Source organism: Protomyctophum bolini, assembly GCF_963924005.1.
Source record: "Protomyctophum bolini genome assembly, chromosome: 12".
Lineage (NCBI taxonomy): Eukaryota > Metazoa > Chordata > Actinopteri > Myctophiformes > Myctophidae > Protomyctophum > Protomyctophum bolini.
Window position 1 is genome coordinate 11,811,656 of NC_137873.1, and position 27,980 is coordinate 11,839,635.

The window sequence follows — 27,980 nt, forward strand, 5'->3', positions numbered from 1 at the left end:
TTTATGATCTATACTTCGTTGCATGACTGTGTTGCGCCGCGTTAATACCAGACCTACAAGCTCACGCCGTGCTGCGTCCGCAACACGCCATGAGCTTGCAGGTTTGCTATTTTGGCCGCGCGACACTGCCGTGCGACAAAGTACGACTCAGGGCTTCAAGAGAGTGTGCCGTGCTAAGTGACAGCACCAGCTGGGGGATGAAATTCAATAAGGCAGACAGTTGTTCTATGTGCTGCCCTGTTACAGCATGCTGGAACACAGTTGGAACACACAGTGCACATTCAACTCTGCTCCGGCCAAAACCCATCCAGGACTTCTGCCATAACCGCTACCATCCAATCTGAAGATACGACAACCACGCCAGGCGGCCCCAGATGCCACCCCGACAGTCACACTGAACATGCCATCGTTGGGTCGTTCAGGAACACCGGACAACAATCAGCAACGCTTTGTGCTTCACAAGTGTCGAAGATTCGCATGAACCCGTGCTGACGACGCGGCTTGTCACTCGGAAGATAAAGAGGCATCGACGCAGGTAAGGAGCACCATGGGCGGGAAGCACTCCCGAAGTTTCTCCCGAGAGGAACTGAGCGATGGGAGTGATGGCAGTACGAGAAAGAGCATGTGCAAGGACGAGCTCCCCACTGTGTCCTCTGCGGCCGAGAGGTTCCGCAAAAATGCCAGCATGCACTTTGGTTACTGCACCCTCAGTCTGGCCCAGCGGGGGCTAGACGAGATCCCAGCGGAGCTGTGGGAGCTCCGGGAGCTGGAGAAACTCAACTTGTCCCTGAACTGCCTGGGCAGCGTCCCACCCACTGTGGGTGCCCTAGACAATCTTGTGATCCTCAACATCTGGGGGAACAACCTGTCCTGCCTGCCTCCGGAGATTGGCCTCCTGAAGAAGCTGCGCGTGCTATTCGCCTACCGCAACCGCCTGAGCGAGGTGCCCGAAGAGCTGGGCAAATGCACCCGGCTGGAGGTGCTCAGCCTGGCCAACAACCAGATCGCCAGCCTCCCCGGAAGCCTGTCATCCATGTGCAACCTGACCAAGCTCAACCTCAGCCACAACCGCATAGAGCACATCCCCACCTGCATCTACCAAATGAAGGGTCTGGAGTTCCTACACTTGGCCTGCAACCGCCTGGAGGTAATCGCGGACCAGATCCAGGACCTGGTCAACCTGAAGATCCTCATCGTGGAGGGGAACAGCCTCCACAGCCTTCCCAAGACGCTGTGCTTCCTGGACTCCCTGGAACTCCTTAACGTGGACTTCAATGACCTGCAGAACGTGCCGATGGAGATGTACCTGCTGAGCAGACTGGGGAAGCTGGCCTGTCACCCCATGGACAAAGGTCTCCATATAGTTCACAACCCCCTGATGAAGAACATCCAGGAGGTGCTTCAAGGAGGGCTCGGTGCCCTCTATAACTACCTCAAGCCCTCGTGAGGCGCCCCCTCTCTCTCTGTGTGTGTGCGTGCGTGTGTGTGTGTGTGCGTGTGCAAGTGTATACAGTATGTGCTTGTGTGCTAAATGAGTACGGGGACATGCAAGGGTACATGTATATTTATACACAGTAAAGTTACATAGGTCTGTGTGTGTGTGTGTGTGCGTGCGTGTGTGTGTGCGTGCGTGTGCGTGCGGTAATTATTAGAGATGTCAAAGCAATTTGTCTGTGGGCTGTGAATCACACTTGATGCTCTCAAGACAAATACTGTACAGATTAATTATTCCTACACATAGGATTTTTTTGTTTTTCTTTGGATATCGAAGCAAATAATGGACAAGAGTTCTCTTGCCAACAAATGCAATATCTCTCAAAGGTGGAAGATCCAGGTGTGGTAATGGGACTGCATACAAACCTACCATTCTTTTAAACGTGTCTGTTATGGGCAGGGGCCAGGGCTCTGCTATGGTTAACATGTTGTTTGACATGAAAAGTAAAAAACAGAACATCTGAAAAGGGTGTGGAGGCACATAAAGCTTTCTATCTCATTGAGAAATTCTGGAGCTATGAATATTCAAACAGGCAAATGTGACAGCCTGACAGGCCTCATGTTTCACCACCAAAACCCAAAGAAGATGCGTTCACGACACGTGGTTCATGCATCGTACGTGTCTTATCAACACTGAAATGTTCCAAATCAACTTTAAGTTGGTTTAGGTAATAAATGATTGAATGGTGATTTTGATATATTATTTATAACATTCTTCATTTACAACTGAAGTCTATGGGAGTGTCTGTCTCTCTCCGTAGCTCGGGCCCAAAGCAAACTGGTTTCAGGTTTCAGCAAGCGGTTACTTAGCATGTTGAAAACGTAGCTTGAATTGATGGTTCTTAAAAAACTAAAAGTGTGAGGTCCTGTGCCAAGTCCATTTGTTAATCCACAGCAAGGTCGATAGGGCAACTCACAAATTCACAGGTCTGGATTTGGAGGCATGACTATTACCCAGTTGACCCAGTCTGCCCCCCGTGGCAGTGCAAGAATGGACTGTGTAGCATATGTGGGGGGCGAGTTCAGTCACAGCTTACCACTTTCGGTCACAGCTAGGTCACGAGGATCAGGCCTAGTGGAAAGCTAGTGGAAAGAACAAGAGGTGGGGGGGATTTAAAGATCCGAAGTAAAACAGGGGCCTAATCTGTGATTAAATGTTCCACTCCGTTATAATAGCCTGCTGCAGGTCAGCAGCATGCTCCTCTTGGAAATGACTGACAATTAGTAAAAAAAGACCGCCGCACATTTGCAACTGAGAACTTTTAATGAGGCCAAACAATAGCTCTATAGCCACAGTGTATGTATGTTTTGCAAGACCTTGGTTTTCTCTCCACCACCACCAGTCATTTTGAAAGAAAATCTTCATTATATTCCAAAAAAGATGTTTGGCTGGTAAAAACAACGAGACATTCTTGAAATATTGATAAATAGTTCTTGGCTGTAGGCTGTAGGCTGTAGCACGTTGTAACCATGCCAACTGGATCCTCACATCACTTAGTCTGATTTCGCAGTTCAAACAATGTTGTTCAATGTACAGTGTGAGACATTTAAACGAGAATGGTTCCTAGGACAGAATAATTTCAAATAGTGTGTGTCCAAATCGTCATGTCAATTTGGTGGCCCCTGACATAAAAAAGTTTTAAGTGTGCATAAAAAGAACTTTAGTTAGTAGTGCCTGGGAGCAAGATAGTTAACCACATACGGCTCCCCTGGCCAATAACAGAGGAAAGTGGTTGCGCTGGGCAGCCAGCTTCAATCCAGGTGTGAGTCTGTTTAATTACATGAATGAATCAGGGCAGTGTTGAAAAAGAGTAGCCTACACTGTAAAAAATATACTCTGTATTAATTTATCCATTTGTAGTTCGGAATGAAATGAGTGTGTACAAATGCATGGAAATGAGAGTGTAAATGGATCCAAATATACCCTTATGGGCCAATTTGGTTGCATTTGTACACTCACTCACTAATTAACACAGAGGATTTTACATTTTATTAAAGCACGTTCAGGTGCAGAAGCACACTCTTTGAACCAGTCACAGCTGGTTGCCTTTATGGCACCAGGATGGCAGAATCACTTTGGGAGAGCTAGGGACTGATGGTAGGAGATGTTGAAGTCTTATACTTCAGTCAGTGTACAGCCGTGTAATTGAAACATTTCAAGTGGAAAAAAATAAGGAAATCATTTAAGCACTTTGATTTTATTTTATTTTTGAGTGAGCAGTATGGTTGTACGATGATGTAAATTATAGGCAAAGTGCAATAAAGTAAGCTGGTTTCCATCATCACTGAGATGAATAATTGTGTTTGCAATAATTTTCTCTCCACTTATTACTCGACTACCTTCTAAATCTTGTTTTTTACTTATTGTTTTCCTTTTACGTTCACTTTACATATGAAATGGTTTTATATGTTCTCTGTGAAGTGTCATTGAAGGGGAAATCCAGACCAAAACATGTACCTATGAAACAGCCTATAATTGTTTGAATTGTTTCATATGCCCCCTGTTCTCCATTTTCTCAACCCTTCCCAGAGTAAAAATGCAGCTAGAATGGTAGAAAGGAATTGTCTTCATTCTAATGTATTTTGTATTGTATTGTAATGTATTTTAGTAGCTCCAAACTTTTCTTTTCTACTTCTTATTTTTTCTTTTTTACGAAGACAACTTTCTACCATTCTAGCGGCATTTAATTTTACTGTGGTAGGAGTGGGGAGAATGGTGAACAAGGGATATCTATGAAACAATTCATATGATGGCCAACATGTATTTTGGGACAGGAATCACAGGATATGCTGATTCAGGTTCAGGGTACATTGTGTCTTGTCCTGGATTTCTCCTTTGAGTGGTCTAGTTGTGTTTTGTCCTGGATTTCTCCTTTGTGTGGTCTAGTTGGAAAAACACCCAAGACACACACTATGACTATGTTGTACCATAGTCCATAGGACCATAGACTAAGCAATGACAGGACATGAAGTAATCACACACATTGTAAGCTCACATAGAAAGGGCACTAAACCGACCTCTGTTGGTTGGTTCCTGTTACTACATCCATTACACGCAATATCTCTCTCTCTCTCTCTCTCTCTCTCTCTCGCGCACACACACACACACACACACACACACACACACACACACACACACACACACACACACACACACACACACACACACACACACACTCACTCAATAGGGATTAACTGCCACTGAATAATTTTACGCCCTAAATAGTGGTCATGACGCGTGGTGTCAAATAAAAACACTAAAAATATTGCATGGGTATGTTGACCTGAATTCGGTGCTTTAGGTGTTACCAGAGTAATCTAGTAAGAGAGTAACGACATGCTTTGATCTCTCCGCAAAGCGAGGAGCTATGGGCTATAGTTCCAAACATCGGAACTATCCCATTGAGATAGAATGAGCACTTCCGCATTCAATTGTTACAATGGGAATCAACGCTAGTGTCGCCACTCTCATACTAGATTACTCTGGGGTGTTACAAGGAAGCACAACAGTATTACAGTTTTTCACGATTGTTTACACACAAAAATCGAAAACTTGGCACAATTTGCACAACTTGCTTCATGTACCTAATCAATCGACACAATTTACCTTCCACCTTATTCTCCTTTCCTGAATCCTATTGAGGAGTTTTTCAGGTCACACTGCTCCAGGCCATGGAGGAGGCTTGTGCCAACGTGAGTCGCCTGTAGGGCTTTACAGTATGCGCAACTCAAGGCGTTTCTTCCAACGCTGCTTGGACAGGGAGAACATTGCCTGTGATGTTGATGAGGCGCTCTGGCCAGACAGGAACCGGGGGCATGATGCCTATACTGTAAATTACAGTATTGTTTGGGAAGAGGGGAGGGGCGGCCCTTTTGGGCAGTCTGAGCAGTTTTGAGCAGGTCGGTATATGGCTGTGTGTACCAAATGAAAATGCAAGTTCCATTTTGGGAACAGTTAAGAGATTTGAGAGTCATCATGGAAAAGGAGAGTCAGCGTTTAGCATTTTGTGTGTGAGGTTTTCAGTTTTGTGTGTGCAGTTTTGAGAATGCCTAGATATAGATCTAATACAATAACTGTGTGCATTCATGTCACATCGTCGCTGTCAGGTGGAAACCTTGTAGGCCTATGTTCAAAACTGTTAGTTTTCAGGAAATGGAACAAATAACCTGTGTTCTGGTGGATCTAAAAAAAATAATATGGAGATTACAAGCAACAATATTTAGGACTAAATAATCATACTGCTACTCAGAAAAATAAATAACTACCCAACATCAAATCACACACACAAGGTGAAGTGAAGTGCTAAATTAAAATGACTGACACAACATTCAAACATCAACATGGTGTTTGCAGACCAATTAAGAAAAGACCTTTTGTGTACAGGCAGGGGAAACAACAACCTTTTAACCACTATGACAATTAATTAAAAGCAATATTCTCTGCTAAGCAATCAACCTGATTGCAATGAACAGCGCTCGCCTTGCTCAAGTGGGGGTGTACAATACACAGGGGGTGGGCATTGGCTTACTGCTGACAGGATACTGTGGGATGATGTTTGTGGAAGAAGTTAGTCATTGATGTTTTTTGTCATTACATTTCCTGTGGGCACTGTTTAACTTTAACCCATTAAGACCTGAGGCCGATTCTACTATTAAATGTCTTCTTAATAAGTTAGTTCTCAAACTAACATGTTAATATATATTTGTCAGCGGACGCACCAACCTGAAAATGTTTTGTGTCAGGGACCCCCAGAACTGAAGATCTTTCCAAAACAATTCAAGATGTACCGTACATGCAAGTTTGCAGCGTGGCACAAAGTCGTAAAAAAAGAAAGAGTTTTATGAAAAATGTATGTTGATATATATATACGCTAAAATCTAAAATGACAGACCTGCTTTCTTGGTTAAGTAACTTTGCTTATGATATTTCGGACAGGAGGCAACAGCCCTCCAATTAAAGGTGTTTTCACCGCCAGAGTACCAAAAAAAAGAAAAAAATAAGCATCACCCCTGCTAATCATGAATCTTTATATTGAGCCTTGACAACCAAAGGCATTGTATAATCTCACAAAGGAATGAAATGACAAAATCATTGTTGTTTGGCAGGAGGAGATGTTTAATAAGACTCTTTTTGGAGTGCAGCCTATATTTGTGATTTATCTACCCACTCGCTGAGATGACTGGCACTTATTGACAAACAGCGTGATGCCATACCTCTTATGCCAATTACTACAATGTGTTATTTTGCTCATCCTTCCAACATTTGATGGATTTTGTGCTATCCCAGAGGGAGGAAATATAGAACAAGGACATATTTTGTGAGAGCCCAGTCAGTTCCACTGCTGGTGTGGGCAGCAGGCTTACTCCACGTCAATACAAACTTTTCCAATAGTTGATTCACTGCATGAGGATATGGATCAGTCACTAGTCCATGGATAAAAAGTAATCCTCTTTTTTTTATCCCGTCCTGGCGTCAATTTAGCAATAAAGCCCCCCAGTCCAATCAGGGTAATGAAATGTTGTTTTCACTGCCAGGCTGAAGGCCGGGTTGGAGATTATAATTTTGCCCCAGTGTGTCAGTGTGTCTGTGCCTGTGAGTCCAGAGATAATCTGGCAGACTGGTGCCACTAAATGTCTTGTGCATGCTGCCTGTAGGGTGTAGGCCATGGAAGTCATGCTAGACCAGTCACTAAATGTCTTGTGCATGCTGCCAGTAGGGTGTAGGCCATGGAAGTCATGCTAGACCAGTCACTAAATGTCTTGTGCATGCTGCCAGTAGGGTGTAGGCCATGGAAGTCATGCTAGACCAGTCACTAAATGTCTTCTGCATGCTGCCAGTAGGCCATGGAAGTCACTCTACCCCAACTTTTGGCCTCATGGTGCTCACGGGGAGAGTGACAAGGATTAACAGGATCAGAAATGACTACAGTACATTAGAGGATCAGCCCAGGTTAAGGAGGTTTGGGGATAAAACAAGAGAGGCGAGGTTGTGATAGTTTGGACGTGTGCAGATGAGGGATGAGGGGTACATTGGGTGAAAGCTGTTGAAGATGGATCTGCCAGACAACGGGAAAAGAGTAAGGCCAAAGAGGAGATTTATAGATGCTGTGAGAGAGGACACGGCTCACAGAAGCAGATGGAAACAGATGATCCGCTATGACCCAATGGGAATTAGCCGAAACAAGAAGGTGTTGCTATACCAGCCAGCTTTACGTTTTGACCTATAACTCTATCAGCCTAACCCTCTCTTTTCTTTCAGCCACACATAGCAAAACATAGCTTTTGTACATGGATGCATGAGGTCAGTGCATGTTTACACGACCACCTGACCTTTACAAACTTTACCACTTACTTATGTACATTTCCACTTGCAAATCTGTCTCTACACACACACACACACACACACACACACACACACACACACACACACACACACACACACACACATACACACTGAGTCAAACAACTCCTCTCTAAGCCTGTGTGTTTGTGTCAGTGAGGTTGCGAGTGTAAACCATGATGCTATCCCTCGATCCATCCATCCGTCCATCCAATTAGAGAGCATCACATTTTCACCAATTCCCATGACAGCTGTCTTCAGAGCTAGTCTAGTGCATTCCTGCCAACATAACTGCTATGGCTGAGACAATGACTAAACACCGCACACAGATACAATATGCGAGGTTTTTACGACCCTGGGACTGTTCAGCCCACGTGTGGTGTTCGTGCACTTTAAAAACAATCTGGAGCCTTATCCTTGACAACAGGAGGTCATTTTGAGGCTAAAAGTAGACCTGTGTCAATCTCCCTGCATTTTAATTAGGGACGTAAAACTGCTGCTATGAAACTGCAGTGTGTGTTTATGCACGCTACAACAATAAGGGGGCTGACATTGGTTGACTTTGTCATAAGTCTGTGTTCGCTGCCCCTGCATTTGATATTGCTGCAGAGAACATCCTGGCAATGTTTGCAAATTCAACACACATATTTGCATATAAGATTACTTTATTGTTAATGTACACAAGGCAATTGCAAATTAGTCTTTTCTCATGCATCCCTTTAGTTACAGATACAAGTATTTAATACTTTTATGCTCACAACACGTTGCAATGTTAGCCTGTGTATTTGCTATTTTCCCTATTTTATTAAAATAGGGAATATATTTGTGTGGTGGTTTAGTGCCTCGCTCAAGTGCACTTAGGCAGAGACGGTAAGCACGGTAAATGTAATAGCAGCCAGCCTCCGGTCAATGGACTACCACCTCCTGTTAGTGACTGAGGTTGAACCAGTGGCCTGTTGGGCACTGGCTCAGTGGCTGGCCTCTTTACCTCTCCATCCAGCCTCCCCAATAACGAGCCAAAGGTTCATTATTGATTCATCAAAACTGGAAAAGTGTTTGATGATGGCATGCTATTTTGCCTTGTTAAATAATGAGGTCCTTTTGAACGTCAACCCCATCTGGCTTTAATGAGATCACTGCGTGCATCTACCCAGAGAGGAAACACAAAGGTTTGTGAGACATTTGAATATAATAAATGCCAAAAAAAGCTGGCTTTTATACCCATACCTGAGCCAAGTGTGATGCAGTGTCTTTGAGCAAGGCATCAAACTAGAGCCCGACCAATATATTGGTTTGGCCGATATGTAGGTGATTATTACCCTAAATTGACCTCGGTCTGGGCTCTGTGTCAAATCCTTTGTTCTGGATAAGAGTGTCAGCAAAGTAAGTGCAAGTTCACATGGTTCTGTCTCAACAATGGCCATGTGACTCCTTCAGTGCGTTTGTGTACTCAAGACGTGTACTTTTTAAGTCAGACCCCGAAGTATCTCCTCACATGTCAGTGTCTGGAAAGGGTGTCAAAATATCTGAAATATAGATGAAAATATGGCACTCTCAAAAAGCATTGCTTGGCTTGATGTATGGTGGCTGAATAAGTCATGGCATCAATAAGAGACTGTCTGGGTGTCAAGCACAGTGTGATGTTCAGTGCTTTTGGTTTCTTACGGTTTGTTTGTTGTTTGTTTTGTTTTAATTGTGACCTGCCAAAGGGACTGCGGATGAAAATGAGCTTAAAGCTTAGCTATATCCACACAGAACTTCGACTCATAACAATTATATTTAACACTGTAAATCGTCCCTTATAATAAAAATAATAATAATCACACAGAATCTGGGCCTTACTTACCCGGGAAGTTGGAACCCCCTCAAGTTCCCCTGAAGGGTCCCCAGACCGGACCCCACTTTGAGAGCCATGCACTGTGAGAGAGATTCACCAAACTCCCAGAGCTCAGCTCATTAAACAAACTCCCACAGTTCTGGGAGGCAGGAGGGGGAGAAGGACTAGGAGGGGGGCTGGTCTCTCTTGGCTCGTGCCAGCCAGACAGCCAGCCACGCACACTCTCAATGCTCGCGCGCTCCCTCTGCCGGGGAGTGACGGGGACCGACGCGCACGCCCCGTGCGCATCCACGCTCGCTCGGCGCTCTCTCGGCGGCGTGGAGAGCTCTGGAGTAGTGGAGGGGACCACTCACTCCATCAGCTCTCAACAACTCTCACATTCCTCCTCCTCTTCGCAATTCTGGAAGTCGAAAAGGACAGTGTGTGGAGAGAGTGCCAGTTGTCCGTGTTTGTGTGAGCGCCCAGGCTCACGCCCCACACAGACGCACGAATTTGGGGGGGGAAATCAGGGCAGGCAGGGTGCACGGCACGCCACGGCACACGCTCCAGTGTCTTAAGTCTTGTAAGTGTTCTATAGGTAGACTAGATAATTTATTGAACTTGTGCAAGAAGAAGAGGAAGAGGTTTTTTGCCAGTTAACCCCGCGGTGGGCTGCACGCACGGCACGCCACGGCACGGCACGCACGGGGGGGTTAACGACGCTTTGGACATCGACATGGATAAAGTTATCAACGTGTTGTTCGCTGCGATGACCCTGCTCCTGTCTGTCAGCGGCGGGGAACTTTATAAAGGTAAGAATCACCCCGTTGTGTTTTTGGCATTCGCGTGCGTGTTCCATGCACATCGCCCTCCCCTGTTAATATTGCAATACATGACATTACATTACCCCCCCCCCCCCCCCCCCCCCCCCCCACACACACACACACAGACAGTCATTCATTCATTCATCGATAGTTTCCAACTCGCACCTCCGTCTGTGCGCCGCGGCCACGCACGGCTCGGCTGGCCGCTGTAACCGTGGCGCACAGCCCCGTGGTGCGATTTGGAGATTGATTTCGCTTTCGTGCATAACTTTTACTGTAGACTACATTCACCTTAAGTTGCTGTTTGTTGTGATTCAGCCCTCAAGGTACTCACTTTTGTTTAAGTGTCGAGGAAGGGCTGTTTAATTAGGCTAACAATATACGGACTGTTTGAGCCAGCACACCTGGTCATGGGTTAACCCTGATTGAACTTTAATTATACGCTGCGCTGTACACGTGTGTGGCCATTTATGTGCGGACGCCGGACATAATGTAGCTTTAATAGTTCATCATTTATTTACAGCGGACAGAACTTCCATTATAGGCTTTACCGTGTGTAGCCTCTACATCCTGCACAATGCCGAGCGCAGCAGAGTTCTCGCAACCCATTTACCCACCCGTCTGTTCTGTTCAGCTCAATGGACAAAAGGGTTTGATATGGCATAGACTGCTCGTTTATAGAGCATGTTATTGTATTTTAGACCTATAGCTGCTGTGTTTCAAAGTGACAGTCACATAGGTCTAGGAATCGGGTGGGCTGTGGCAATGAAACAATATACTTTCTGTAACACATTCTGTCTGTGTACATTTTGTTGAGTGGTTTGATTGATTGATTGAAATATTTATTAACAGTTTGCAGAAATACAGTAGCCTACAATTCATGCACAACTCAATACAAAGACTGTTAACTGGGTGTGGACGACCCAATAAAGCATTACACTTGTTTACAAGAGGGTCCACCTTGTTCAATTCATCAAAACATTTGACAAATATACACTTCTATAAAGCCAAAGAGCAGAACGGGAATTAATTCATTCATGGTGCTGCTTGGTGCTTTGTTGTGAACTGAAATGTGTGGGAAAGTTGTGTGATTACTTTCAGCCGGTTCGCTGTTTTAACAGACACAATTGCTTGCGCAACACAGTTTTGCGTCATAATATGTGTTGCAGGCTGTTTCAAAATCCAGGCAGCAATTGATTACATCTTTGTGTGACTGATGTAGCCTATACTTCTTGTGAACTTTCCTTGTTGCATTGTTCTTATACACTAATTAATCATATTGAGACTTGGTGAAATCACACTCTCTAATAGTCTAACTTATAATTAAGTTGAGGGGGGGGGGGGGGCTTTAGTTGTAAGCAGAGCTGAAATTATGCACTTAAATTGTAATGTAGTCTAGTAGACTTGTAGCAAATCTATAATGGCCAACTATCAATGAGATATATGACAGTTTTTAATAGGGGTCATTTTAGTGGTCTGGCCAACATGGCTCTCTCTGTGTGTGAGGAGGAGGGACACATTGGTAAGCTACATGTTAATCAATATCTGTGCAGTGAGTGAATGCATGTTGAGAGTGATGTACAGTATGTAATGTAGGCTTATATGTTAGTAATACTATTCAAAGCTTGCATCCGAAAGAAACGCATCATCTTGTGAACAACAGCAACTGCTCACAAACTTCACAACACGGTATCCGTTGGCAGCCAGGGGCCAACAAGTTCTTTCCCCCAACATGTTACTTTAGACATTGTGCGAGCTGTGTGTGTGTGTGTGCCCGGTGCGCGAGACAAAATTATGCTGTGTGACATTCAGATGTAGGATGCTGTGGATTCCTTGGATGGCAACAGCAATTGTCAGAGAGCCTCTAGGGGGCAGTGTGGCACACATATTGTGATGCCTATATCATAGCCTAGATGTGGTAGAACAGCCCCTAGTGAAATGCACGGGATGTGGTGCAGAAACTGTCTCTGTGCCAGTGGTGTAATTTATTCAACCTTTATATTTACCTGGTTGGTGGTGTTGATATCAAGAGTCCAACTTCCAAGGGATCTGATCGGATCCACACAATAGCAACAGCAGCACACTTAGTTATACACAGAACAGAAGTAAACAACACAAAAAAACAATTCTTGCATTAAGAGAACAGGTTTCACCAAGTCATGCAGTGAGGTATCAACAGCCAGGAGGCAGTTTTAGTGATTCAGAAACCTCTACACTCCAAAAGCTAAAACAACAACAAAAAAAGAATTCCCACCGCATTTTTGTGTGAGGTTTATCTGTCTTGCCCAGTGGCAACCCATATAGGATTGGGAGATTTATTGGAGCGGTCTGCGCTGCAGCCTCCAGTGGTACCCAGGCTATCGATAAATGCGGTCCTAATTGCATGACTGTGGGTGTAAATATGTAAACCAGGGAGAAATCAATTGAGTGTGTTTTAGCCTCTCCGGCTGGCTGATGGATTAGCTCCACATGGGTGAGGAAGAGGTGGAGGCTAAAACAAGACAATGGTGCAGGGGCTGCATGAGGGCTGGAGTTTATTATAGATACATACAGGCATAACTCATAATCACATCATGGAGGGTAACCAACAAAGCAGAATCATGGCTGTTAATTTAACTACAAAAGTGCGCTCCTCCGAGCACAAGTCTCTGCCAGGCCGGGTTGCCCAGCTATGGTCTGCAAACTTTGGAACCAGTCAAATCTGACTGATACATAGAATACATAGAATTTGATCACATGACTCCAGAGATAATGGTAGCACCTCCAGCGTCTGGCGTTCAGCCATGAGGCAGCCAAGTCTATGGACTTTTAATGTTTGTCTTATTCATGCAACCTCAAAAACCAACCCCCCCCCCCCCCCCCCCCCCCAAAGGTTTAAGTTTGCTTTAAGCATGCCCAACAAAAGCGCCCCTCACTTCACACCGGTGTGATTTCTTTGTATTTATCCGACAGGCAATGAGAGGTATAGCAGACACAGGAGGGAGGGCTCAGGTGGGCCCCCTATGGGGCTCAGTGACAGGGTTTCTTATCATCACCATGCCTTTTAACTTCAACCACAAAACATAACAACATAACATAACCTATTTCATGGACAAGGAGGCCTATACACCGACATATTAATCCACAATGACAGGGTCGAGATGAAATAGTCTTATTTCTTTCCACCCTGTGATGCCTCCGAGTTCAGAACCAGAGGAAGGAGGAAAAACCCCAACAAAAGAACAACACTATAAATCACGGGGGTTGTTGTGTCGTGTGCTTGTTGTGTTTTCCCGCGTTATGAGGACAGCTTTTTTCTCCGGCACGACTGGCCTTTGATATCAATACTCTGTCTTTTTGACCGAGCACATTAAATTCCTGGGAGCCGCCGTGCTTTGTTATGTGTACCATCTTCTCCACCGGCCATAAAACCTGCCTTGTTTTCTGATAGGGGTTAGTGCTGCGTTGAGAATAATGCCCGTGCCGGCGCCGCCGCTGCGGAGCGCGCTGCTGTACTTTGTCAACCCAGAGTGACTGCCACCGATAGTGTCCTGCTTGACCGATCCTGATTGCCATCTGTATGCCGCCTGACTAGGGGTAAAAACAACGCTGTCGTCTGCCCCGGGAAGATAAACAGCTCTTTATTTGAAGTCTCGCAATAATTGAGATAGTTTTTCACTCATGAAATGTTTTTCCTATTTCTTTTTTGTTTTTGTATTTTTTTTCCACTCCAGCTGACTCAGACATAATAGAGACTTTTCCTGAAAGGTGTCTTGAAGGGTGGCGCATTGCTTTGTGTGAGCCAGTGGAGAATGAAATTAAATATGCAAGTGATTTCGTTTTTTCTCTCTTGTGCTTAAACCGCATTGGGAAAAGCTCCCTGGTGATTGATGATAACGTGTGGCAGAAGTTGAGGCGTTTACTACAAAGCTCCAAGTTCTTTCACTGATATACTAATGAAGGAAAGCCGTGGATTTACTGTACCTCATGTACGACATTCACAGTGTCTACATTTGTGCAGGAGAACTGTGTCTGGTTTTGATGTTGTGATGTTTCTCTGACATTGAGAGATATGACATCACTCTGTCTGTGAAGTAAGTTTTCTCTGATATCTGATCTGCTCTCTGGTAAATGGTAATTTTAGTACTGGGTGGCTACAGGCCTCATCCACTGCAGCCTGGGGTTGAGCTAGTATCGCCAGTACTCGGCCGCATTGGTGCCTCCTCAATTTACCACTTTTAACCACTTAGACCCTCTCTATACTTAGCGAAACGGACCAGAGTTGTACTGCACAAGCTCACAACTTGTTGCAACAGATCTGCTACTTTCAGTGAACATTCCCCTCCAGAATAGGTATGCTAGGGTTCAAGTGGTTAACCTATTTTGGCCATGTCAGACAGAAATTGTAAAACAAGTTACAAACAATTCAAACAATGTCAAAATTGCAGATCTATAAGCCTATGAGCTATTCGTCTTACGACTAAGTGTACTAAGTGGTTAAACGAAGGGGCTGGGATCTGTATAGCATAGCATAGCATAGTATAGCGTGAAGTTGAAGACAAACAAAAAGACCTGAGTTTGACTTTGCGGCAGTCTGGTTGGGTGATTCATTCACACATACTCGCTCCAGGAACTGAATGCAGGCAGCGTGACATCGAGGACATGGACACTGTTTGTGAATCAAACTTAACACATCTAGTGCGGTATACATGCTATTTATGTCTGTATATACCCTACTACGCACACCACTCTATCTACAAATAGGACACATTTCCTGTTTACATCATTTTCAGGTCACCATGAGGCTCAGTACAATGATTATTGTTTATTAATTATAAATAATAATAATAGGCTAATTATTATTAGTATTACAACTGTCCCCACTCCCAGTTTATTTATTGTGAAAGCCCCCAACGCAACAGGAACAAGTAATTGTGTGACCTGTGTCTCCTGTATGGCTCATCATCTTTCCCCCCACATTCAGTCGTTAACCGTTGATTGGCAAGCAGTTTTATTTACATTCTTGAGAGGCAGATAATAGTTGCGAAGTTAATTCTTGAAGCGGCTGATATGTGGCGATGCTATCGGGGAGACGTGCAGTGGAATGGTAATTGGCCTTGAGATGTGACTGTGTGAGGGATTGGTGGACAAACAGAGCTGCTCTAATTACACACAGTTCCTTCTTCAAATGAAGAGGATAAAAGCTAATGAATCGCACGCAGGCCAGCAGCACAGTGGCTGCCTAATGAAGAGAGAGAGAGAGAGAGAGAGAGAGAGAGAGAGAGAGCGAGAGTGTGTTTGTGTGAGCGAAGAGAAGGGGGAAAGAGGAAAGATGGGAGAAAGTGAGGAAGAGGCAGATGAGAGCGGTGCAGAGGGAGAGAGATAGAAAAGAGAGAGAAACCAGTCGCAGAAGGAGAGAGAGAGACGGAGAGGAGGAAGAGCGAGTGATGGCCATGCATGAATAGTTCTCTCATCTCATCACCATTGAAAAAAAGAAGCTTAGAAAAACAACAACTTGTTATGCGGCGGATCATGTTTACAGAAATATGCATTCATTGTAGGTGTCTGCTGTCCAGGCTGCACTCAGGAAACAGTTTATCTTAATTAATCTCTAAGGGTCTCAAATCTCAATTGTTATTAACAAATGATGAGAGGGAGGAGGGATGACGTGAAAAGAAAGGGTTGACCATTTCTACGGTATCCACATGGGAACAGTGTGGCTCCAATGTGAGCAGCCTGTGACATCAGACAGTCAGGGCTAGTATCTATAACACATGACTCTCGTGAATTTGGGCAAGGCCTGATCAGAACCCCATTGACTTCCTAAATACAATACAATATTTAAAAAATGATAAAACATACCTAATTGTTTTTCATGTAGCCTGTTGCCTAATGGAAGTGGCACACACACACACACACACACACACACACACACACACACACACACACACACACACACACACACACACACACACACACCGACTGTCTTAGACAGCTAGACTCCTGCAAGAGCCATACAGTAAAAGTACATAGATTTACAAGCTCACAACATGTTGTATTGCGGCACGTTGTGAACTTGTAGGTCTGCTATTGTCACAGACAACATTGGAAGCGTCTGTGTTTGTTCCATTTCATTTTATAGCCCACTATAAAGCTGTCGTGTGGTGTGAGTTGATGTTGATCTCAGCGGTGCACTCGCACATCTTCACCACGCCTCAGGTGAGCGCAGCCTTGACTCAAAACTTGAAGTATAGGCTAATTCCGGAGCTGTCAAAGAAGCGCGACACTGCTGCTTTGCCAAAGTCACGTACTTGTAAATGTGTCTCTTGACGAGTCTTGAGCCATAGAGGCTAAGTTCCTTCTGTGATAACTTAATGCACCCCGACCCGACACTTTGCACAGAATCTGTTTCATGCAAAAGAGCCGCTCGTTCACGTACAGTAAAAGCCAGTGGGTTCTGGGGAACGCCAGGGGTACACAAGGGGCTTCTATGGGGTCCCATCCTGCAGAATGAGGAAACAGTTGAAACACCTTTTTAGGCTGTTTTTGAACAGTGTTAACACATCTTATTCTTTTAAAACTTTGACAAATATTCTCTTATATTATTATTGTGGCACACTTTTCAAATGGCAGTCCATGCACCAATACATTTTTCGGGTCCTTTACACGTGTGTGTGTGTGTGTGTGCGTGTGTGCATGCGTGCGTGCGTGCGTGCGTGTGTGCGTGCGCGTGGGGGGGTCTGGGGCCCGGCAGTTTGACTGTTTCAACCTTGTGCCCTGCTATTCATTAGGATTCTGTCACCGGCACAGCCACTTGGCAGGTGTGTATTGTATTCCTCCCCCTGTCCCTTATAGTGCCCCCCCCCCCCCCCACACACACACACACCACCACGCCCCCCACCCTGTGAGTATATAACCAGGGGCGATATTCTCCATTACTGTCAGTCTGGATCTGTCGCCGTCACATTAGCGTGCGTCAGCCAGTCATTAATGCATTAGGCGGCTTGTTCTGAGCGCCAGTTATTTGCATTAGCTCTGTCTGTCGCGTTCTGTTTGCCCTTGCGCTAAAAGCCAGGACCATTGACCATTTAAGTGTTGGGTAATGAAGCCATCCCAGTTGACAAATTAGGCCACAAAACAGACATGGTTATGAGATAAAGCAATACACAGTTGAAACTAAAATTTCAACAATAATTGTTATGTTGGCTGCAAAAAGTATGATGATGAGTATGAATCATAAGACATCATAACGGTATGTTAATGACGGTGGCAGTGATTCATATTATTATTTTCATAGTAATATCATTACTGTTGTGTATTATTATCATCAGTGTGTTTTTAACATTTGTATGGCTTCTCCTGAGGCATCCCGCTGCCGTATGATCTCGCCATTAACAGTGGAGTGCATTGTTAAGCTCCCCTCCACACACACACACACACACACACACACACACACACACACACACACACACACACACACACACACACACACACACACACACACACACACACACACACACACACACGCACGCGCGCACGTGCACACACATCGCCTCCCCACCAAATGGTTCTCCTCAATACTCCATCCCCAAAGCAGCAGAATGCACCTGATTATGGCCTTATCGGTCACACTCCGCCGCCGATTTGGAGGGTTGTTATCTGTTTGCAGTGGAGCCTCCTCGGGGAGAAGCACACGGCAGATAAGAGACTGTTGTTCTGTAAACAGCCCTCCCTGACCTGCCCGAGGCAAGGCTCCGGCTCCCTTTCAAAGGGGGAGCTCTCTTTTTGTATGGGCGCCCCCCTCCCCACCTCAACTAACTCGCCCACCCCACACCCCGTCCTCCTCGTCCCCCAAAAGCCTCCGCGTGACTAATTCCCCTGAGGCAGAAGGTTTAATGGCATTACTGTACACGCTGCGCGCCGCGGAGGGTGGTCACATTGGGGAGCGAGCTGTCGGGGACCCCGAGGTGCACCCGCCCCCCGTTCTCTTCTTCCTCTGTGCCTTCAGAAGATGAAGGAGGAGGAGGAGGGTGGTGGTGATGGGAGGGAGGGAGGAAGAGCAGGAGGACGTAGGGTAAAAGGATGCGCTGTATTCTCCCCTCGTGCTACATTCCTGAACACACACTGGGATGATAATAAGTGAATGAAAGCCTTTATATGACTAACCCGAGGTAGCCTGTGGGAAAACAGAGAGATATAACTCCGTCACAATGATGCCTTGAACTGTAATTTCACTCACTTTTTAATAACCGTGTCATGAAACCTAGCCTCTCTATTCTGGGCATAATGGGCAAATATTAATGCCAAAATAGCATATTCAAGCTCACGACGTATTGCGTTGCGAACCATGTAGTTTAAGTGGTATATAGTGCTGTTTAATGTTTTTCCATGGTGAATGAATTATGTCTTGAAAAATGCAGGGGACGGCTATGTACTTTTTCCACCTCTACACCAAATCTCACCGTACTAGCCACAACTTGTCAAGTGTGTTGTGAACAGAATGTTTTCAAGTGTTCAAATGGTTAAATCTACCAGTAGCTGGCCATTAGCCAGTAGGCATTGTGAAATCAACATTAGGATGTTCAGTTCTCAACCTCATCAACCTGAAAAGGTTGGCCTCTAACTCTCTTTGTTGTACACAATAAAGACAAATACAGATTTGTTGATAGTAGTCTGCACATTCCTATGGCTATTAGTCTATTACGAATGTCTTTAGTTGCTCATGTAACTGGGGACTCTGCACTATTATTGACTATTATCAGCAGGAGGCCAGTAATGTCACCTCCCAGTATTGTCAACATGAACCCTGTTTGATATGCTATAATGCGTCTGCAAACAACGCATTAGAAACCAGTAGCCAAGGGCTGTTGCCGCGGAGTAACAGTGCTGTATTAAATCAATTTGGTGTTAAACACAGCCTGTTTGAGTACTGTTGTTACTGAGATACACAGCTGCAGGGCCTAGCGTTGAAGACGGAGCCAAACGCAAAACAATAACTGGAAAAGATGATGCTCTGGCTTAAGGCTCGACTCGCACCCTGTAATCAGAGTTTGCCACATGCTATAGGAAATTACAGGCCACAGGAGTCATTAGGACTGCGAGCATGGCTCAGCGTTGCTAACGGAAACAGGTTGAAAACACATGTTTTCAGGCATCGCGCACATCTGAATAAACAAAACAAGTGGAAATCTGACATGACGGTAATGGTTCCACGCAGCTGGCCGTGGGGGTGGGTTTGGTTGGTTGGATGTGAATGTTGTAGAGGCTTATTTGCTATCAGACTGAGAGATTGAGTAATGGCAGGGTTGTGGCCAACTAACCGAACATTTAACTAAACCGACATTTAGAACCAATAACCGACTTAATCTTGCTCATGTAGGTAAATTAGAATAATTGAGAAGCAAGGTTTTTCTTTAATCATTTTATTTATTTATTTATTTATATCGACATATTAACAGATTATCGACACAAGATGGAAATATATTTGTTTATGAGTGACTGTAGTGTATCTATTTGTCTTCCATTTTGACACTCTCTGTGTTACAGACCCGAAAGGGACCATTTTTGGTTCCATATCCTTTAGCTGGGGAGCCCCTGGAACTCCCTCCAGGACCCCTGGGTGTCCTCGGCCCCCACGTTGAGAGCCAGTGGGTTTGAACTAATTAATGCTCTAAGGGTCTCAAATCTCTATCGTTATTAACAAATGATGAGAGGGAGGAGGAGGGGTGAAGTGAAAGAAAGGGTTGAGATCAGGTCCTTAACCACTTTCAAGCTGGCCTTAAAAAAACATAATATAATCCTCAGTTCTTAAATACTGCAGCATAAGTTCAACTCGCATCGTGATTTATTAATTTTATTATAACATCATATTGGTGTTAGTGTCACTTTTTTCATAGAGCAGATATGCCTCCTGGAAGCGGAATAGACATTATCCTACCATGTTTGTTCAGCTTATACTTTATGTCCTCCCCTCCACACAATTATAGCCTCAAGAATTATAACTTGAAAAACCTTGAGCACAGCCAGAACCAGAAGCGCTAATGTGAATATGTTCCCCCCACCCCCCCCCCCCCTTTTCAGCATGAATATCATTATTTTATTCACTAGCAAAGCTTTGGTTGAAGAAAAATAATGATATTCATCGCTGAAAAGGGGGGGGGGTTTGGTGATCCGGGGGATTCATATCCCATTGCCTCATCTGGATCTGGCCATGATTTCTAATAGGATCGCAGCCACGGAGAGGCACAGTTATGAGCCCCCTGTTTGTAGACCAGTGGTTCTCAAAGTGGGATCCGGGGACCACCAGGTGTCCTTGAGGGGGTTCAAGGGTTGTCTCCAGCATACGATTAATATCAGTTTAAACAATTACCTAAGCCTGATTTAGAGTTTTCAGCTATTTGGAAAATAAGCCGATGTATAAGCTCACAATGCGCCACATCGTGGCACAATGGCACATCGTGAGCTTGTAGTTCCACAACCTTTGAACAATATTTTCTATCTTGAAACATTTTAACAAAACACATTATTAATGGAGCATTAATGGGTGTCTGCAGCCAAGAACAAATCTATTTGGATGATCATGTCCTTGACACCCAAACTTGTCCAGAACCATATTGAATGTGTGGTACAGTAGTTGGACCACATTTTTGGAAAATGCTAGGCCTATATCACAAAGTGCAAACATCTTCAGTTTTATGCATACATTCTTTTCCAGCTTTTCCATTTTTTAAAGGTCCATATTTTTGTGACCGTTTTGACATCAATGAATCTCATTCATGCAAGTCTAATGTTCTAGACATCGTATTTGAGGTTTTTTTAAACCCATGGATGCGACTATACCGGCATGGCCTTTATGTTTGGCCCAGAGGTGCCGCACACACGCAGCCATCCCTCCAGTCTACGGGGGAGGGAAGGCAACATCAAACAGTTGAGACGGTGGTTGGTTTGGCCTGAAGAGGAAGGGTCACCCAGGCAGGGACAGAGGGGGATGAATAATTCACTCCCTGAAGCCCAGGCTTCATCTTTTTTGATGTGAGACTAATATTTAACAGGTCTCTGTGTGTGTGTGTGTGTGTGTGTGTGTGTGTGTGTGTGTGTGTGTGTGTGTGTGTGTGTGTGTGTGTGTGTGTGTGCGTGCGCGTGTGCGCGTGCGCGTGCATGCGTGTGCGTGTGTGACCCCATCACACTACCTAGACTTTATTTCCGTTTGCTAGGAGTGTGCCTCGCCCTGCGCTCACCCCCAGCGGTGTGTGATCTCCTGGGCATCTCAATGCTTCTGGCATGGTTGGAATGCAGGTGGCTAGACTGGTGATTCTTAACCTTTTTCCTGTCAAGGACCTCCAATTGTATATGATTTTTTTAAAACAAATCCCTGGTCTCTCTCTCTTTCTCTCGGGGACCACAATCTACATTTTAAAATCCTCAGTGATCTGTCTGTTAATTCTGATCGTACAAACCCATAACTTAGGGTCCATTTGGTTCCTAACTCATAATCATTTAGCTGTGTGAACCCCCCTCAAAGCCCCTCAGACCTTTAGTGGGTTCCTGAACCTGCTCTACAGACTAAAGACTGATGGTGTGGTCTGGTCAACACGCTGCTCTACAAGAATCGCAAACATAGCCGATGTTGTACTTTCGCTATTCGGGTAGTATGACAGTAAGGGTATAAGGGCTTAAAGCTGCTATAAGAAATAATATGTCAAAAATGTAATGCCCTTTTTATTTTTTATTCTTTTGGTATTCAGACAGCCAGCAATGGGTAGAACGCTCCCAAAAAAATGTTCTCTGTGACGCATCTAGGGGTTGCAATCTGCATTCAAATATTTTCCTAGAAGCTTTGTCATTGGTCGGTTTGCCTGTATGCTTCCTGATTGGTTAGTCATTGCGACAGGTTTTTTTTCGACCAATGACAAAGTTTCTAGGAAAATCTTTGAATGCAGATTGTGGCCCCTAGATGTTTCATAGAGACTACTTTTTTGGGGGGGAGCGTTCTCATTAAAATGTTGACATATCATATAGCAGCTTTAAGTTGTTAAAATGGACCTAAATGAATATGATTGTGTGTACGCACGTACATTCTCCAAGTTTAATTAACATTGTGAATAGTTACTGTGTGCCAGCTGCACAACCGCATGCAGATATGGCAGAGTTGGCGAAGACAAAATGAGATTTTCAACAGTTAAAATTCTGCCGTGGCTGACATTAATTGCTGGCATGAAAATCAATCTCACTGTTGAAATGTATTGACTTCTTAATTATCTGAAGGTCATTGACTGCAAAATAGCTGTCTACAAAATAAATGTCTTACTACCCCCCCCCCCCCCCCCCCCCCCCCACCACCACGACCACACACCTCCTCTTTCCAGATTCAGCACTCCACATTGGAATGAAAACCCGTTCGTATTTCCCTACAGGTGACCTCCAAGTTTGACTGAGCTGTGGAAATTATAAATATCGCTCTCACTAAGTTGCCAGAAATCGGGTGTCATCTTCCTTCAGATGTGATCGTGTTCATGCAAACGGCAGATTTGTGTGGCTGTTATGACTGCTGTCAACGGCGATGTACTGTTAGGATAGTGACACCAATCGGCTGACTCCACTCCTACGTCCTACCTTGATGCGGCATTCGGCCTTCAATTTCTATAATTAACCCAAACAAAAGACTCAAACGCGTCGTAATGAGCATTGACAGGTTAACTGTACCCACGCCTGAAGACCGATTCCTCCGGCGCATGCATGACACTGTCACACGACGGGAGCATAAATTAGACACGGAGTGTGTGTAGGTGTATGTTCATAAGTACAAGTTAATTCGTTTCTGCTGCATACTACACTGTGTCTCTGTGTGCCCCTATGTCAGTGCCAAACTTCTGTGTTCCTTTTCACAATAGGCATACTGTATATTGATTCTTGCATACATTCCTACCGGTGTTTGTTCAACTGTTCATATGAAAGTTTGTTCAGACTCCTCCACTAATTACAGATGCTTCTGTACAGAAGTTATTTTCCTCACATTTATGAAAAACGGCATACACACACCTGTATCTCATTATAAATCATGGCATGAAAATCAGCTTAATTGGAATTGTTCACAAGTCAACACGTTAGTGTCAACTCCCTTGATATTTAACTGAAAAATGCCTTTTCACTTTATACCCATTTATGCATTTCCACGTTCATCTTCATGTAGGAGAAATGTCTGTCCGATGGCTGAGGAAAGGAGCGTGAAATAAAGTGCAACTTCAGTGACTGAAATGGAATCCTTGATGGAGGAAGTTGAAAAAAGAAAATACATGATGTTTGGAGGTCTTAGCACTGGCATTTGACACAGAAAGAACAGTGATAGAAGGTCACTGCTGCAGTCCCCACTTTAGGTTCACACATTACAAGACATATAATGGAATGAGATTGCAGGCCAAGGCTGGAGCGGCACATGGCTGGTAGCCTCTGACAAATGATTATTTGTGTTATTATCAGAGTTGTCTGATTAGATTGTTCTCAATGTCTTCAGACAGCACCAAAGCAGCCATTGTGAATGGTGACACATACACGTCATTGATTGCATGTGTATAATTAGGGGGTTTGTTTGTTTTTGAGAAATTAATCACCCCAGCTAATTTGTAACAATTTGCACCAGCGGGGACAGAAGCCCTTTCGACTTCTCTTGGCCAGAACAGGCCATCAGAAAACTTTACTGTGAACCTTTATTGAACTGATACAGAAACTAGACTGTTACACTGAGAGCAAGAACCGCTTTGTGCACAATCTTTACTCGCTACATGCCATTAAATCTCAAAATAATTCCAATCTGTGTGCGCCTACTGCAGTGTAAGTAAACACCCTCTCATCACAAGGTTCCTTTGCATCTTTGTGTAGACAGTTCATTATGAATCGAACACCAAGTCATTAAAAGGACATCGCAAATAAGAACAGGACACAAATGAGTTGCAGGCACATAACTAAGCAAATGCCCGTCTGAACAGGTGGGTCTTGTACAGTATACGTTCTGTGTTTGTGTGCTGTGTGTGTATGTGTGCGCTGTGTCTCGGTCAGGTAGTGAACCCATCTCAGGCTTATTATCAGTGAAGTGACAGCAGGCGTCAGGCAGCAGCACAGATGCCTTAATGAAAGCAGGACCCTGGCTAATTGGTGACACGGTGGCCCTGAGGCAGCCAGAGAGGCAGTTATAATACCGGTGTGGCAGGAGTCCGACGGCGAGGACAGCGGGTTTCGGTGCTCACGCCGCTCATTTAAACCCGTCATGTTCACTTGCCCAAGACACGGAAAGAACGATCACCCGCTCTCCCACACACTTGTCTTTCCTCCTGCAAATGCAAATAACTCCCTGCTGATAGACCATCAGTCGCCCCCTTCATGTATATATGCATACCGGTAGTTTTTCCACAGAACCAACAGACCGGTAAATATCTATACATGATTTTCCAGAAAATGTAGATGTTTACCAGAAGACTCGGGGGTATGGGGGGGGGGGAAAGCAAATAAGACGCATGCTGGGAGATTTGAGGTGGTTGGTTAGTGCTAGATTGTCTGGGCTGGATATTGAATGCATTTCATTCTCGACTGAATAAGGAATGGTTACATGCATTACTTTTTGCATCACTTGAGAACGGGGCGGGTTCAACTGACAGACAGCGAGACCTCAAGGATGGAGAAGAACACACTGAGTGAGCCACTAGGCGGGCAAGTGTCTGCACAGAGCGCTGGAAAGCACGTCTTCTCTCAAAGAGAGATGTGGGATGAATGAATAATATGCAAATATGCAAATGGCGTGTGTTTGAATGGAGAGGAACTGTAAACATGATTTAGAACAACAAGAGAGACCTGTTTAACGAGAAGTTAGCTCTTGTCACCGAAAGTGAAAACACTGTGATTATTTAGTCATGAGACCTACGGTAGGATCACTCGTCAGCGTCAGTGTGTCAGCCTGCGTATTTGCTTGTTTATTATGTTGTTGTCACACTTCCCAGTCTGCTGGCAAATGCTAACATTTACTGAAAATGATTTTGACACATTTACAATAGCCAGACCTATACCAGATCCTGACTGCAAGGGCTGACCTTTCACTGTGTGTGTGTGTGTGTGTGTGTGTGTGTGTGTGTCTGTGAGGTCGGGAGGGCTAACCTAGATTTCTTATGCCTGCAGTAGTGTTTAATGCCTCAGTAAAGATCAACAGGGCCTGCCGCCATACTATGCCATTATAATGCATGTCATTACAATGGCAAATTAGTTGTAGTTGTAGCGGCCAGCCTCTCTCCATAATGATGACTTAGCCCCACTTGCTCTGTGAGCGATTACCATCTGGCACTGTAATGTAAAATGGCCTCATTCCTCATCTTGGAGATTGACTGGTTCCAGAGGAAAGTCCATTAAATTCTGTGTCCCTTGCTCTTGATCAAAGGCTTTGGCCACACCTCACTTTATCTTTCTCTGAAGACCGAAAAGAGCTTGTAGATCTGCTATTTCTTTGGCTATTTTATGTTATTCTTAAAGGGGGGGTTCAAGTGGTTAAAGGACCACTTCACCACTTTTCAACCTATCTTCATATAATAGGTCCTCAGTAATAATCGTGATAAAATGGCACGATTTTCTTCCTACTCAGTCTGTGTCTTATAGGAGGGCTGTGGGCAGTTTAGAAACCGTCCTCTAGTGACATCATCATTAGGCAGATTTTTTTTAAAACAAGATTTCTTTTACAAAAATGTGAGAATGATGGCTTCCATTTTCACATTGCAACTTTTCGGGACTAGAAAGCCTGCAGTTTCTATTAGCTTGTATTCCCCATCAATGATGTCACTGGAGGACGGTTTCTGAACTGCCCACAGCCCTCCTATGAGACAGACCGAGTAGAAAAGAATTGGGCCATTTTTTCATGATTATTAGTGAGGTCCTATTATATGAAGATAGGTTGAAAAGTGGTTAAGTGGTCCTTTAACCGCACTTGAACCCCAGCAATGGCATCCATTATTCTGGGGGGAACATTAGCCCAAATGGGCCGATCTACGAGCTCACAACGTGTCACGATGCGTATCAGTATAATTTGCCAAAGCGATTTAGTATAGAGGGAAAAAAGAGCAGACCAAGTACAGAGCCAAAGCTCAAGTTCATCATTATGTATTGAGGGTTTAAATGGTTATGCTATTTTCTACATTTTTCTGCTATTGTTTGTAAATTTGTAAAGTGTTGACTGTCCCTCTTGATCCAGATGAAAAAAAAGGCCAAACACATTATTTTGGTCTTGTTGTTCTTCGCACCGCACGTAATGACCTGATCAAGTCATCCTCTCACCACGCGGCCTGACAAACATCCCAGCGAATCTCATTCCCTCCTTCCACCTCACCGCTCTCCTTCTGACATTGGTGACAGATTGGGCCCCAGTCTGTGATCATTCTGGCTGTCCTCTCCCGCTGCACAGGGACATCAAAGAAGGCAGTAGAAGAAGAAGGGGGGGGGGGGGGGGGGAATCAGAAACATTTACATATATCAAATTATGTATGCATTTTAATTAGTGCTGCCTCTGCAATGACGACAAAATTAAAAACGATTTTTGCATCAAGAGGTTGGCAGATGAAATGAAGGTAAAGCCAGATTCCTCATAACCAGGTCTCGGCTTAATACGGTCACATTTTTAATTGAAGAACTACTCCCTGAAGACGGACCAACTTTTACCTGAGTCCAATAGATAGATTAGGATTAGTTTTTATTAATTCTTGCTAATGCATTCATACGCATTAATCTTTTTCCATGATAATTACATGTTTTTCTTTGATGGCTGGCCTCTTTTACTTTTTTATGCCCAAGTGTGCTGCTGCTGCTGCAACCTCTGTAGAGCAAATCCCTTCAAAACCCCCCAAGTTAACTCCATCTCAAACAAATTGGGTTACTTCGCTGTTCAAAAGTACGTGGAGGTGTCATATTACACCCAGGTTGTACATTATGGTGATGCAGAACTGGAGATGCAGCGCTATATACAGTAGCTGTGCTCAGTGATGGACAGTATCTATTTTCACATTTCAAATGACTCCAATGGGGACTCTTGGGACCCAAACTACTATATTATGAATTAACCACTTATGCCCTGGTTATTTCAAATATAGTGAAAATAGCTGAATTACAAGCTCACAACACAACACATCGCACCGTGAGGCGATGAGCTTGTGGATCTGTTACTTTCACTATTTTAATAATTATTCACTTTTGAATACTCAAGTATTTACATGATTACATACTTTGTCCACCGCTGGCTTTGGTTATTTAATATTTAATTTTTATCCCACGATTTTGTAACCCATTTTTCACCCCTGTGTCAATTATCTAATGTGATCCTGGGCTCTACACACCCTCCGCCAACCTAGTCCCCATATATGGGGGACATGGGGAGAGCAACGGACTTGAACTCATGCTTCCTTCATGCCTGAGTCTCCAAGTTGCTCCTTTACACCTGACAGGGCGGAGTTTCCCTGGTTGGACGTAGCACGTGGAAGGATCACGTTATTCCAACCAGTTCCTT

General features: G+C 44.4%; 2 protein-coding genes across 3 annotated transcripts in view; both read left to right on the forward strand.

The window, feature by feature from the left end:
• Positions 1–263: 263 nt before the first annotated feature.
• LOC308325493 (uncharacterized protein) lies at positions 264–3,792 on the forward strand. Its single transcript, XM_080778004.1, has one exon. The coding sequence runs from the start codon at positions 548–550 to the stop codon at positions 1,445–1,447; it is 900 nt and encodes a 299-aa protein (XP_080634130.1). The 5' UTR covers positions 264–547; the 3' UTR covers positions 1,448–3,792.
• A 6,204-nt stretch (positions 3,793–9,996) lies between these two features.
• The window catches only part of LOC308325887 (receptor-type tyrosine-protein phosphatase mu), a 219,407-nt gene continuing 201,423 nt past the window's right edge, over positions 9,997–27,980 (forward strand). For both annotated transcript variants that reach the window (XM_080778633.1, XM_080778634.1), the window contains exon 1: positions 9,997–10,462. In XM_080778633.1, coding sequence (XP_080634759.1) covers positions 10,387–10,462 — 76 coding nt within the window. In that variant the 5' untranslated portion in view covers positions 9,997–10,386. The remainder of the gene's footprint in view (positions 10,463–27,980) is intronic.

What these genes read in the sequence shown, in the direction of transcription:
- LOC308325493 (XM_080778004.1), top strand. Translation starts at nt 548, where the DNA reads ATGGGCGGGAAGCACTCCCGAAGTTTCTCCCGAGAGGAACTGAGCGAT.